Raw genomic sequence first — 12994 nt, 5'->3', positions numbered from 1 at the left:
TTTCAGCTACTCCTAATGAAGTGCTTCAAATTCATTTCATTCATGATGAGGCATTTTATCCAAAACGGTCCAATTGGAAAAACATAAAAACCTGGAAAATAGGAGCGGGAGGAGGCCATTTGGCCCTTTGAGCCTGCTCTGCCATTCATTATGATTATGACTGACCATCCAACACAACAGCCTGATCCCACCTACCCACCGCCACCCCCCCCACCCTCCTCCCGCAACATATCCTTTGATTCCCTTTGTCCCAGGAGCTATATCTAACTCCTTCTTGAAAACGTACTGGGGCGATTCTCCCAAAAGGATTCTAAGTGTCGAATTTGCATGAAAACTGGAGTAAAAAATCATGCTGTTTTTTTACAGTGGGAGTTCAGAGAAGAATCTTCCAAACTCTGTGCATTGCTGAGTGCACCAGTGTAAATCAGTGGATGGGGCCTACTCCCACCCAGGAGGCTGGCAGCATAGGGCTGAGTGGCCCACTGCGCATGCGCCGAACTGTCTGCGCCGAGACCAGGCATGTGCAGAGGGGCCCCTGTCTGCCGGCCTCCCAATTGCTGGCCAGTTTGATCGCTGGCCAGCCCCACGACCCGCACACCATTGGCCCTCTGCCCCCACCCGCCTCCACGGCTGGATCACTGCCCACCCGCCCCCCCCCCCCCCTCCCCAAAGTATGTCCGGGTTCAGCCCCGACCCCCCCCCACCCATTCTCAGCCGGCCTCGATCACTCCCCCACCCCACCGCAGCCCCGATCCCCACCCATTGGCAGTACTGACCCCCCCGCTGCAGCGGCAACCCCCCCCCCGCCGCAGTGTCAACCCTCTGCAGGTCAAACCCCCCATCTGTCCCGATGGCCAGCATTGATCGCAGGCTTCCCTCCCTCTGCTCGTGATCCCAAAATGCAGAGTGGCAGCGGGACCCCCCACCGATCGCCCCCAGAAGCTCCACCCTCTATTTCCTTCCTGCATGTGGAGTTTTAGCCACTTCTCTATATGTGCCATCCACAATATTTTCCACCTCGCGGATGCCCCACAGTGTCTGCATCCACTGCTCAAGCTCTGCAACCTAGGCTTCCAGGAGCTGCAGCTAGAGGCACTTTCTGCACACATGCTGGCCCCAGGAACTGGCTTCCCACATAGAGTAGGAGGAGCACACCATGGCTTTGAGCTCTACTACTATGACATAACTTTTTTAATTAAACCTTTTGGAAGATACTTAACAATCAAATAATATCAAATACTCCAGGGCCCTTCTTCCCTGGTGTTCGTTACTACAAAATATAGTCCTTACAAACTATAGACTATAAAATATAGACACTACAAACTATAAACAATAAAAGTAGTAAATACTTATCTGACTGTACTCACCCAATCAGCTGCTTCCACTTTCCCCATGTCACTTTTGAATGCTGACGTCACCTCAGATCTCCAAAGCTCCAAACTAGCCCTCTGCTTTCACTCCTTCTCGCGCTCTTTTAATCTCCCAGCTCTGCTTTCAATTTCGCTCTTTCTTGTGTTGCTTTAACCTTACGGCTCTGTTCTCAGTTGTTAAGACCCAGGTCAGAGACTCCAAAGTATTTTGCGAAGTTAGCCTAGACCATTAATCTATCATTTGTTTTGACATGGGTCAGCATAAGGTGTTCCACTCCAGGAATAATTCAAGTGAACCACTCGGTTTTTATCAAACAACGTTTATTTAAGAACACAGTTAGAATATAACAAGAAGAATTAGCATAATTTTTATCAATTACAAGATTTAAACATAACACAGTATAGCTCTTAACAGCTAGCTATCTCTGTTGTTCCAAGTTAAAACAATATTCCACAGACATACACCCATCTTCAGAATTAGTGAGCACACACAAGTATGCTCATGTGATGCTGGATTTCCAGCTTTGTAACAACTATGGAGAGAAATCTCAAGCCAACAGTTTTCAGAGAAGAATATATCCTCAAAACAGCAAAACCTAAGAGAGATAAACCCAATCTTTGGCAGCTTCCAGTCTCCAGACTTTAGGGGGGAAAAGAGAGAGCCTATTCTCCCTAATTCAAAAGCAGCATCTAAACAGCAACACTTAGAGAAAAAAACTCCAGAGCGGGGGAAAACACTGCTGTTTTTCTCAGCTCCAAGCAGTTTCTGAAACTGAACTTCTCTGTGTGCACAGCTGTCCCAGTCATATGACATGCCCTATCAATCACCCCCAATCAAGCACTGCTCTACATTCCCAGGGGAACATTAAAACTACAGGACACTGCATTCGTTCAGATCAAAATAAACATGATGTCAATTATACTGCTTCAGTAACAATAAAGGACACTGGCTGCAGACAACACGGTACCAACAAAATCCCAGAGACTGCTAAAACATTCGGCCGAGAAACATGATTAAAATACATTTCTTAAAGGTGCAGAATCTTTACTCAGTCCCGCAGTCTTTTATTCTCCCGGCTCAGCTCACAGTCTTGCTCTTTCTTTTATCCTCAGGCTGAGTCTCATTCTTTCTTGCGCTCTTTTATCCTCCCAGCTCCACTCTCAGTCTCGCTCTTTCACACACCCTTTTATCCTTCCAGCTCTGCTCTCAGTTTTGCTCTTTATTGCTCCTTTATCCTCCTGGCTACGCTCTCAGTCTCGCTCCTTTATCCTCTTGCTGCGCTCTCAGTCTCGCTCCTTTATCCTCCTGGCTACGCTCTCAGTCTCGCTCCTTTATCCTCCTGGCTACGCTCTCAGTCTCGCTCCTTTATCCTCCTGGCTACGCTCTCAATCTCGCTCCTTTATCCTCTTGCTGCGCTCTCAGTCTCGCTCCTTTATCCTCCTGGCTCTGTTCTTTGTCTTGCTCTTTCTCGTGCACTTTTATCCTCCTGGCTCCCTCTCAGTCTCCTTCCTTATTGCTCTTTTATCCTCCCAACTCTGCTCTCAGTCTTTGCTCGTAAGTTGCACACACATGCTAATAGATGACAGCAATTCTTTTTGTTAGTTACTGGTAGTTAGACATGTCTTGTGAACTTGGTGTTGAAAAAGTTAATCGATGCTCCCAGCGTTAGAAGAATCACATGGAAATAGAACCTGCATGGTAGAGCAAAGCCAGTCAAAATCACTGTCATCTATGTAGCCTAAAGTCTAGGAGGACAAATTCATGATCATTGAAGGTTTGTTGGCATACCTATCAAAGACAGCTCAAGTCCAGACAAGTTATTTATATTGGACTTTACATTGCACTCTACAGCACACATAGCCTGTGCTCCAAGAGGTTGGAACAAAATTGAGAAAATTAATCATCCTTCATGCACTGTCACCCAATAACTAGTATATGATTGAATTACACATGTATTGCATGCACTCGATTGCAATAGAACATTGACAGGAGGCCCAATTCATACAATTGGAAGGAAGGGGGAAATCAGATAGTGATGGGCCACATTGTACATTTGTTGGATTCTGGTGGGAACTGTGCAGGCAGAAGCTGTGCTGTGCACACTCAAGGGGTAATACACCTTTACAGACATTTGGTGCCCAAAACTGAATGCAGTAATGCATTTGCAATGTCAAATCAATGTGAGCTTGAGCTTAACATCTCAGCCAGCTTGTGAGATGAATGAAGAAAAAGTGTTCATCACTGCAGATCATACTGTTTAAAATCCAGTTCTATATCTGAGGAAACCTTTATTGTACTTATAGAACAGGTAACAGAGAAGTAAAATAGTAGTTACAGTATCTACAAACCTGAATCTTTAAAATTCAAACTCTTTAGAATTGTACCCTTTATTTTATATTGTCTCCCTCTCAACTTACAACCAATATGTAACACTTCATACTTCCAACATATTTTGGGCATTCAGAACGAGGGAAGGAAATTGAGTTTGAACCAGTTAAAATCAGAAACAAAATCTTTGCATGGCATTGTTAATGTTACAGAAATCCGAATAGTCCATTGAGTTGTAAAGTGTTTTTTTTTAAAGAAATTCTACTCCATTCTTAAAGTTATAAAGCCAATGCACGGAGGGGATTGGGCTGACCTGAATCCATCCCTTTGTTTGCTCCAAAAACCAAATTCAAATTGAATCCAATTCATGGTCCCCGCAAGCGACATACTAGACCCAAGATGATATGAAGAGGCATTAAACCCCATCTTGGGCTTGATCGTAGCCAAAAGGCCGAGAAGTGCACCCCTGCCGGGTGATCATGGTTTCACCCCTGCCAGGTAAGTAATTCTTACTGGTCATCAATAAGAACGTAAGAACATAAGAAATAGGAGCAGGAGTAGGCCAGCTAGCCCCTCGAGCCTGCCCCGCCATTCAATAAGATCATGGCTGATCTGAAGTGGATCAGTTCCACTTACCCGCCTGATCCCTATAACCCCTAATAACCCAAGCATGTCATAATCTTGTAAACCTCTATCAGGTCCTCCCCTCATCCTCCAATGCTCCAATGAAAACAATCCAAATTTGATCAACCTTTCTTCATAGTCCATATCCTTCAAACCAGGCAACATCCTGGTAAAATCTCTTCTGCACTCTTTCCAATGTATCAACATCCTTCTGGTAGTGTGGCAAACAGAATTATACACAGTACTCCAAATGCGGCCTAACCAAAGTCTTATACAGCTGCAACATGATTTTCCAATTCCTATACTCAACACCCTGACTGATGAAGACCAGCATGCCATACGCCTTCTTGACCATCTTGTCCACCTAAGTTGCCATCTTCAGGGAACTATAGATCTGCACACTTAGATCTCTCTGCATGATAATATTTCTAAGGTCTCTACCATTTACTGTACACTTTTGCAGTAGGCCTTCCAAATCGCATCACCTCACATTTGTCTGGCTTAAATTCCATCTGCCATCTCTCTTCCACCTTCTTCCATTGGGAAATAGATACAAAAGTCTGAGGATACATACCAACCGACTTGAAAACAGCTTCTTCCATGCTGCCAACAGACTTTTGAATGGACCTACCTCGCATTAAGTTGATCTTTCTCTACACCCTAGCTATGTAACACTACATTCTGCACTCTCTCCTTTCCTTCCTGATGTACAGTATGTTTTGTCTATTCAGTATACTAATACATGACAATAATAAATCAAATCAAAAATCTTTTGGCCAGGTCTCCAGCCGATTTATATCCTGCTGTATCCTCTGACAATCCTCACCGTCCGCTAGTCCCCCAATTTTTGTATCATCTGTAAATTTACTAATCAGACCACCTACATTTTCCTCCAAATCAGTTATATATATATATTACAAACAACAGAGGCGCAGCACTTGTGGAACACTGCTTGTCACAGACCTCTAGTTAGAGAAATACCTTTCCATTGCTACTCTCTGCTTTCTACTCAAGCCAGTTTTGTATGCATCTTACCAGCTCACCTCGGATCCCATATGACTTCAGCTCCTATATCAGCCTGCCATGAGGAACCTTAATGAACCTTAAAGTCCATGTATACAACATCCACTGCCCTTCCCTGGTCAATATTTCTTGTCACTTCCTCAAAGAACTCAATCAGGTTTGTGAGACATGACCTCCTCTTCACAAAACCATGCTGCCTATCGCTAATAAGCCTATTCTCCTGTACATCCTGTCTCTAAGAATCTTTTCCAATAGTTTCCCCAACACTGATGTAAGGCTCACAGGCCTATAATTTCCCAGAAATATCTCTTCCGCCCTTCTTAAACAGAGGAACAATGTTAGTTACTCTCCAATCCTCAGGTACCTCATCTGGTAAGAGGATACAAAGATTTTGGCCAAGGCCTCAGAAATTTCTCCCTTTGCCTCTCATATTATTCTGGGATAGACTCTATCTGGCCCTGGGGACTTGTCCACCTTAATGTTTTTCAAAACCTCCAATACCTCCTCACTTTTTATCTCAACATGTCCTAGAATGTCAACATCCTTTCTACACTCACCTTCGTGAATACTGATGCAAAATACTCATTAAAGACCTCATCTGGCTCCACACACAAATTCCCTCCACTGTCCTTGAGCGGATGTACCCTTTCCTTAGCTACCCTCTTCATCCTTATATACGCATAAAAAGCCTTGGGATTTTCCTTAATCCTGCCTGCCAAGGAGATTTCATGGCCTGCTGAAAGGGTGCTTATTTAATATTTGAATTGTGACAATTATTGCACTAGAAGTGGCTGGATTTTGCAGAGAGTGAGTGTCTCTCTGCTCCCTGTCGGTAATGATGTGGTGACAGTCTGGACGAACACCAGCATTCAAACTCATTCAGAACTCTGCCCTGTGAGTTGTGCTGCACCTGAGCCCGGGCTGCCACACAGGCGGAACCTTGGTGTGCGGCGGCCGGGTTCCGCCCGGAGTGTTGATGGGTGCGGGCCGGTTTGCTCAGTAGTTGGTGAGAAGTTGGGCGGAGAACCGGCGGTTATCGGAACGACTCGGCAGCCGGTGAGCCCCGGAGAGCGGCGGCGGGAGGCCTGGGGCCGTAGGCGGGCACATGGCGGCGGTGTCTGGCCGGGAGAGCGGCAGCGAGGAGCATCCGGAGGCGGAGGCCGGGCCCGAAGAGGAGGAGGAGGAGGAGGAAGACGGTGTCGGGCACGCGCTGGAGGCCGACTTCGAGCACGCGGCCCAGCACGCGCAGAACCTGGTGCACGCGGCGGGGCGGGAGACCCTGCTCTACCTGTACAGCCGCTTCAAACAGGTGAGGCAGTTACCCCCAGCAGGGTGCAGGCAAACAGACAGGCAGCAAATATCACCCAGACCAGGTAACCAAATACCCTCCCAACCCCGGGAACAGGTAACCAAATCCCCCCAATCCCGGGAACAGGTAACCAAATCCCCCCAATCCCGGGAACAGGTAACCAAATCCCCCCAATCCCGGGAACAGGTAACCAAATCCCCCCAATCCCGGGAACAGGTAACCAAATCCCCCCCAATCCCGGGAACAGGCAATCAAATACCCCCCCCCCCCCCAATCCCGTGAACAGGTAACCAAATACCCCCCCCCCCCCCCCAAATCCCAGGAACAGGTAACCAAATACCCTCCCAACCCCGGGAACAGATAACCAAATCCCCCCAATCCCGGGAACAGGTAACCAAATCCCCCCAATCTTGGGAACAGGTAACCAAATCCCCCCAATCCCGGGAACAGGCAATCAAATACCACCCCAATCCTGTGAACAGGCAATCAAATACCCCCCCCCAATCCCGTGAACAGGTAACCAAATACCCCCCCAACCCCGGGAACAGGTAACCAAATACCCCCCATTCCAGGAACAGGTAACCAAATACCTGCCAATCCCATGAACAGGTGATCAAATACCTCCCCCCCCCAACCCCAGGAACAGGTAACCAAATACCCCCCCAATCCCAAGAACAGGTAACCAAATACCCCCCCAACCCTGGGAACAGGTAACCAAATACTCCCCCAAGCCCAGGAACAGGTAACCAAATACTCCTCCAACTTTGGGAACAGGTAACCAAATATCCCTCCAACCCTGGGAACAGGTATCCAAATACTCCGCCAACCCCAGGAACAGGTAACCAAATACCCCCAACCCCAGGAACAGGTAACCAAATACCCCTCCAACCCCAGGAACAGGTAACCAAATACCCCTCCAACCCCAGGAACAGGTAACCAAATACCCCTCCAACCCCAGGAACGGGTAACCAAATATCCCTCCAACCCCAGGAACGGGTAACTACATACCCCCAACCCCAGGAACAGGTAACCAAATACCCCCCCAACCCTGGGAGAAGGTAACCAAATACCCCCCAACCTCGGGAACAGGTAACCAAATACCCCCCCAACCCAGGGAACAGGTAACCAAATACCCCCCAAACCCAAGGAGCAGGTAACCAAATACCTCCCAACCCCAGGAACAGGTGACCAAATTACCCCCCCCAACCCTGGGAAAACCTTGAACAGGTAACCAAATACACCCCCCCCGACCCTGGGAACAGGTAACCACATAACCCCAACCCCAGAAACAGTAACCAAAAACCCCCAAAACAGGGAACAATAACCAAACAGTCCCCAAACCAGGGACAGGAACCTAAATACCCCCAAACCAGGGCATAGGTAACCAAATACCCCCAAATCAGGGCACAGGTAACCAAATACCCTGCAAACCAGGCAACCAAATACGCCCCAACCCCAGGGATAGGTAACCAAATACGCCCCAACCCTGGGAACAGGTAAGCAATTACCCCCCAACCCCAGGAACAAGTAATTAAATACCCCCAACCCCAGGAACAGGTAACCAAATATCCCTAACCCCAGGAATAGGTAACCAAATACCCCCAAACCAGGGAACAGGTAACTAAATACCCCAAACCTCGAACAGGTAACCAAATACCCCCCAACCGGGCAACAGGTAACCAAATACCCCCAACTCTGGGACTGGTAACCAAATGCTCCCCCCCCCCCCCAAACCCATGGCAATAGGTAACCAGATATCCTCAACCCCAGGAACAGATAACCAAATATCCCCCAATCCCGGCAACAAGTAACCAAATATCACCCAGACCAGGAAACAGGTAACCAAATACACCCAGAACAGGTAACCAAATACCCCCCAACCTTGGGTACAGGTAACCAAATACCCCCAACCTTGGGTACAGGTAACCAAATACCCCCAACCTTGGGTACAGGTAACCAAATACCCCCAACCCCGGGAACAAGTAACCAAATACCCCCAACCCCGGGAACAGGTAACCAAATACCCCCAACCCCGGGAACAGGTAACCAAATACACCCCAACCCCAGGAACTGATGACCAAATACCCCTCAACCCCAGGAACAGGTAGTCACATACCCTCCAAACCCAGGAACAGATAACCAAATACCTCCCAACCCCGGGAATAGGTAGCCACATAACCCCAACCCCAGAAACAGGTAACCAAATACCCCCCAACCCCAGGAACAGGTAGCCACATACCCTCCAAACCTGGGGAAACTAAATACCCTGCTAACCAGGGAACAGTAACCAAATGCCCTCCAAAACCAGTGAACAGGTAACCAAATACCCCCAACCCCCAGAACAGAATCATAGAATCCCAATAGTGCAAAAGGAGGCCATTTGGGCCATCGAGTCTACAGCGACAACAATCCACCATGGCCCTAACACCGTAACCCCACATATTAACCCCGCTAATCCCTCTAACCTACGCATCCCGGGGGACAAAGGGGCAATTTAGCATGGCCAATGCACCGAACCCACACATCTTTGGACGGTAGTAGGAAACCGGAGCACCCGGAAGAAACGAGGAGAATGTCCAAACTTCACACACACAGTGACCAAAGCCAGGAATCAAACCCGGGTCCCTGGTGCTGTGAGGCAGCAATGCTAACCACAGTGCCACCCGCCATGGCGCTGCCCGCATAACCAAATACCCCCAAAACAGGAAACAGTAACCAAATACCCCCTAAACCAGGGCATTGTAATCAAATACCCCCTAAACCAGGGCATTGTAACCAAATACCTCCAAACCAGGGAACAAGTAATTGAATACATCCCCCCCAAACCCCGGAACAGGTAACCAAATACCCCCAACCCCAGGACTAATAACCAAACACCCCCCCAACCCATGGCAACAGGCAACCAGATATCCCCAACCCTGGGAACAGATAACCAAATATCCCCCCAAACCAGGGAACAGGTAACCAAATATCCCCCCAAACCAGGGAACGGTAACCAAATGTTGCCCAAACCCCAGGAACAGTGGGCTACGCACCCCGAGAACTGGGAACCATGTGGCCCTGGGAACAGGGATTTGCAAGGTCCGGTACAGGGAGCCACTCACACTCCCAGGAACAGGGAACCGCACGGCCCAGGAGCAAGGAACCGTGTGCCTGGGAACAGGGAACCACACTTCCCAGGAACAGGCAGCCACTCGCACCCCCAGGAAAAGGGAGCCGCACATCCTGGGATCAGGGAATGAAACTCCCCAACCACCCTGTCCTTCCACTCCAGTGATCAGGGAATGGAGCTGCCCTCCCCTCTTCCCCCATTCCAGCGATCAGGGAATGTAACTTCCGCTACCCCTGAGCTCCCTGAGGGAATGGAACATCCCCGTGCCCACTGCGATCAGGAAACCAAACACAATCCCCTGAGAACTACCAACCTAATATCCCCAGGAGTCGGTAACCACATAACCCCCAACCCACCCCCTGGCAGCAGGGAACCAAATGCCCCCACTCCAGGGACAGGGAAACAAATACCATCTCCCCCCACCCCACCTCCGGGTGCAGGCAGCCAAATAGCTCCGGGAACATGTATCAAAAACTTCCTGGAAACAGTAAATAAACAACTCGGCATGTATTTAGAAATACACCACTGGGCAAAGGTAGAAATTGCTGTAACCCCTAGCAACAGATGCACCCTCAGGGATAGGCACAAACAGGTGTAATATCTACCAGCGACAGGTATAAGCAGGTAAACCAAAGAGACAGGTACAGACAGGTAAACACCCAGGCACAGGTAAACTCCAAGGGACAGGTGTAAAAATGTAACCCCCCCCCAGACACAGTTATAAACTATTAGACACCCAGGGTTTGATATAAACAGATGTAGACCCCACCAGGGATGGATGCAAAGCCCAGGGATATGTGTAAATAAATAAACTACAGACGTATCGATAGCCAAACTCCAATGACAGGGAGAGGTAAAAACACAAGGGACAGGTTAAAATAGGTCGATAGTCTAAGCAAGGTAAATCCAGAGATGGGCACCAACGGACAAACCCCAGTGATAGATAAGTACCAGGATGGCTATAAGTGGGCTCTACCACAGGGAGAAATGTGCATAATTAGGTTCCTGTATAGGTGTAAACCACATGAATAATAATAACATTGATCCAATCTATTTTTTGGATGTAAATAAGTAGACACCCTTATCCACTATCTTTATACCTGGTTTCAGATTTGCTCAAGGGTAAGACATAACTCAGAGTTTGATGGGTCACAAGTGTTTTATGTAAAGTGGTTTACTGAGAAGTGACAGTTCAAATACAGCACATAATCAGAGTAGACATAAGACCTGGGCAGATGACAATGGTTATGAATTAGACCGAGTGGCTTGGTCTCTGCTATATATCGTAATAATTGCTTCAATGCCTTTTCCCCTTTGCATCTTGTCCTTCTTGACTGCCCATTTATAATCAGTACTTTATTTTTTTTCATGGACTAGTGGCCATCTCATGTCAATCACTTGCTTAATTACATCTTCCCACACAAACAATTGTCCAATTTCCAGAACACAGATATCCAGAGCTATCCAAAAATAGGGGAATGACGGTGTGTTGGTAATGTTACTGGGCTGATAATCCAGAGGCCTGGAGACGAATGCCTTGGAAACACAAGTCCAAATCCCACCCTGGCAGCTGGTGTTTTAAATTCAGTTATTTAATACATTTGGATTGGTGACCATGAAACCACTGGATTGTTGTAAAAATCTGGTTCACTGATGTCCTTTAGGGAAGAAAATCTGCTGATTTTATCTAGTCTGGTTTATATTTGACTCCAGACCCAGAGCAATATGGTTGAGTCTTAACTGTCCTCTGAATTGGCCTAGCAAATAACTCAGTTCTATGAGGAATGGCCTAGCAAACTACCCGGTTCTATGTGGGATGAGCACAAGTGCTGGTCTTGGAGTAATGCTCACGCCCCATGACGAATACAAATACAAGTATACCTCTCCTATTTCAGCTCCTAGCCCCCAAGGCCACCCTTCTGTTTGTCTCTTGCGAGGACATCTTGCTAACGATCATTTTTTTTAGATATAGGCATAGAACCCCACATGAGTTCCAGAATAACTTGTACAAAAGCCTATGCCTGAATTATGTCCTTAGCAGAGAGTGGCTTTTGCTACCAAATAAACCTGTTGGACTTTAACCTGGTGTTGTTAGACTTCTTACTGTGTTTACCCCAGTCCAACGCTGGCATCTCCACATCTTAGCAGAGATAACAGGCATATTTTGTCCTGTGTCTTTGTCAACCCTAGCTGACTGCTATAAAATCTTTTTTAATAAGTAAGAAGAGGTAAAGTGTGCTATTTCTATAATCTTTTAATTTCTTCAGATCTTACTGAATCATTAGACAGCCATTTCTTACATTAGGTATTAATAGATTTTAAGGCTAGATTGTAAATCTGTACCTAGCTTAAATTGGTAGACGCCAGTGTTATTTCTTGAGAGTGTAAGTACCATGGGTGGAAGCTTGGTACGTTATTGTATCTGTATACTGGGTATAAATTGATTTGATCCCCTCTGCTTACTTCTCTGTATATTACTATATCCATTTCACTGGGTCAAACTGTACAGACAAAGATCTGACCATACAGAGAGTAGCATTGTAGGTTAAGGATGAGTTAAAAAAAATTCTAATTGTTTATGGTGTGGGAAGTTAAAGCTGGTTTTATGATCCACGTGGAGATCAATAACTTTTAAGAAGAGGTATGAATTTCTCGGCGATCAATGGAAAGAATCACATGACAACATTTCTCATTTTTGGAATTAAACTGTAACAAACTGAAATCAATTTCAACTAAACATTACTTCATAGGAACCAATACACTAGACTACAAAAAGGTGCTTTCACTATTAACACAACCAAAAACCCCATGATATATTTAAATGTTATGTCACACCTTCAGCAGACATGTATCTTCGTAGTTAAAGTCTGAAACGCCTTCCAGCCTCCAAAAGGATCCCTTCTTCCATGCCATATTTGGATGAATCTTCCAGTTTCTTTTTTAAAGTCCCTTCAGTCAATCCCCAAGTTTAATTGAACTAACTTGCAACAGCATGGCTGTCTGTAGTTTGACTCCAGGTGCTCCATGTGCATATGTAACAGAAGGGATATGGTTATTGAAACTTCCAAAGAGAACCCCAATCAGTCAATGATCATGTCCCCTTTTCCAGGATCTCAGACAGAGTTAAACATGTAAGATCCAGAAGGGGACTTGACGGGGTGGATATGGAATGGATCTTTCCTCGTGTGGAAGAATCTAGAACAAGGGGCTAATGTTTAAAAATAAGA

The 12994-nt window shown here is 46.7% G+C and overlaps 1 protein-coding gene across 1 annotated transcript in view; it reads left to right on the top strand.

Annotated features, from left to right (window-relative positions):
* Positions 1-6175: 6175 nt before the first annotated feature.
* The window catches only part of acbd6 (acyl-CoA binding domain containing 6), a 189446-nt gene continuing 182627 nt past the window's right edge, over positions 6176-12994 (top strand). Inside the window, exon 1 of the mRNA XM_078218059.1 lies at positions 6176-6655. Within this exon, the coding sequence (XP_078074185.1) occupies positions 6452-6655 (204 nt within the window). The 5' untranslated portion in view covers positions 6176-6451. The remainder of the gene's footprint in view (positions 6656-12994) is intronic.

Source organism: Mustelus asterias, chromosome 8 (assembly GCF_964213995.1).
Source record: "Mustelus asterias chromosome 8, sMusAst1.hap1.1, whole genome shotgun sequence".
Lineage (NCBI taxonomy): Eukaryota > Metazoa > Chordata > Chondrichthyes > Carcharhiniformes > Triakidae > Mustelus > Mustelus asterias.
The sequence above is the reverse complement of the archived record's forward strand: the minus strand, read 5'-3'. Positions and strand labels throughout refer to the sequence as shown.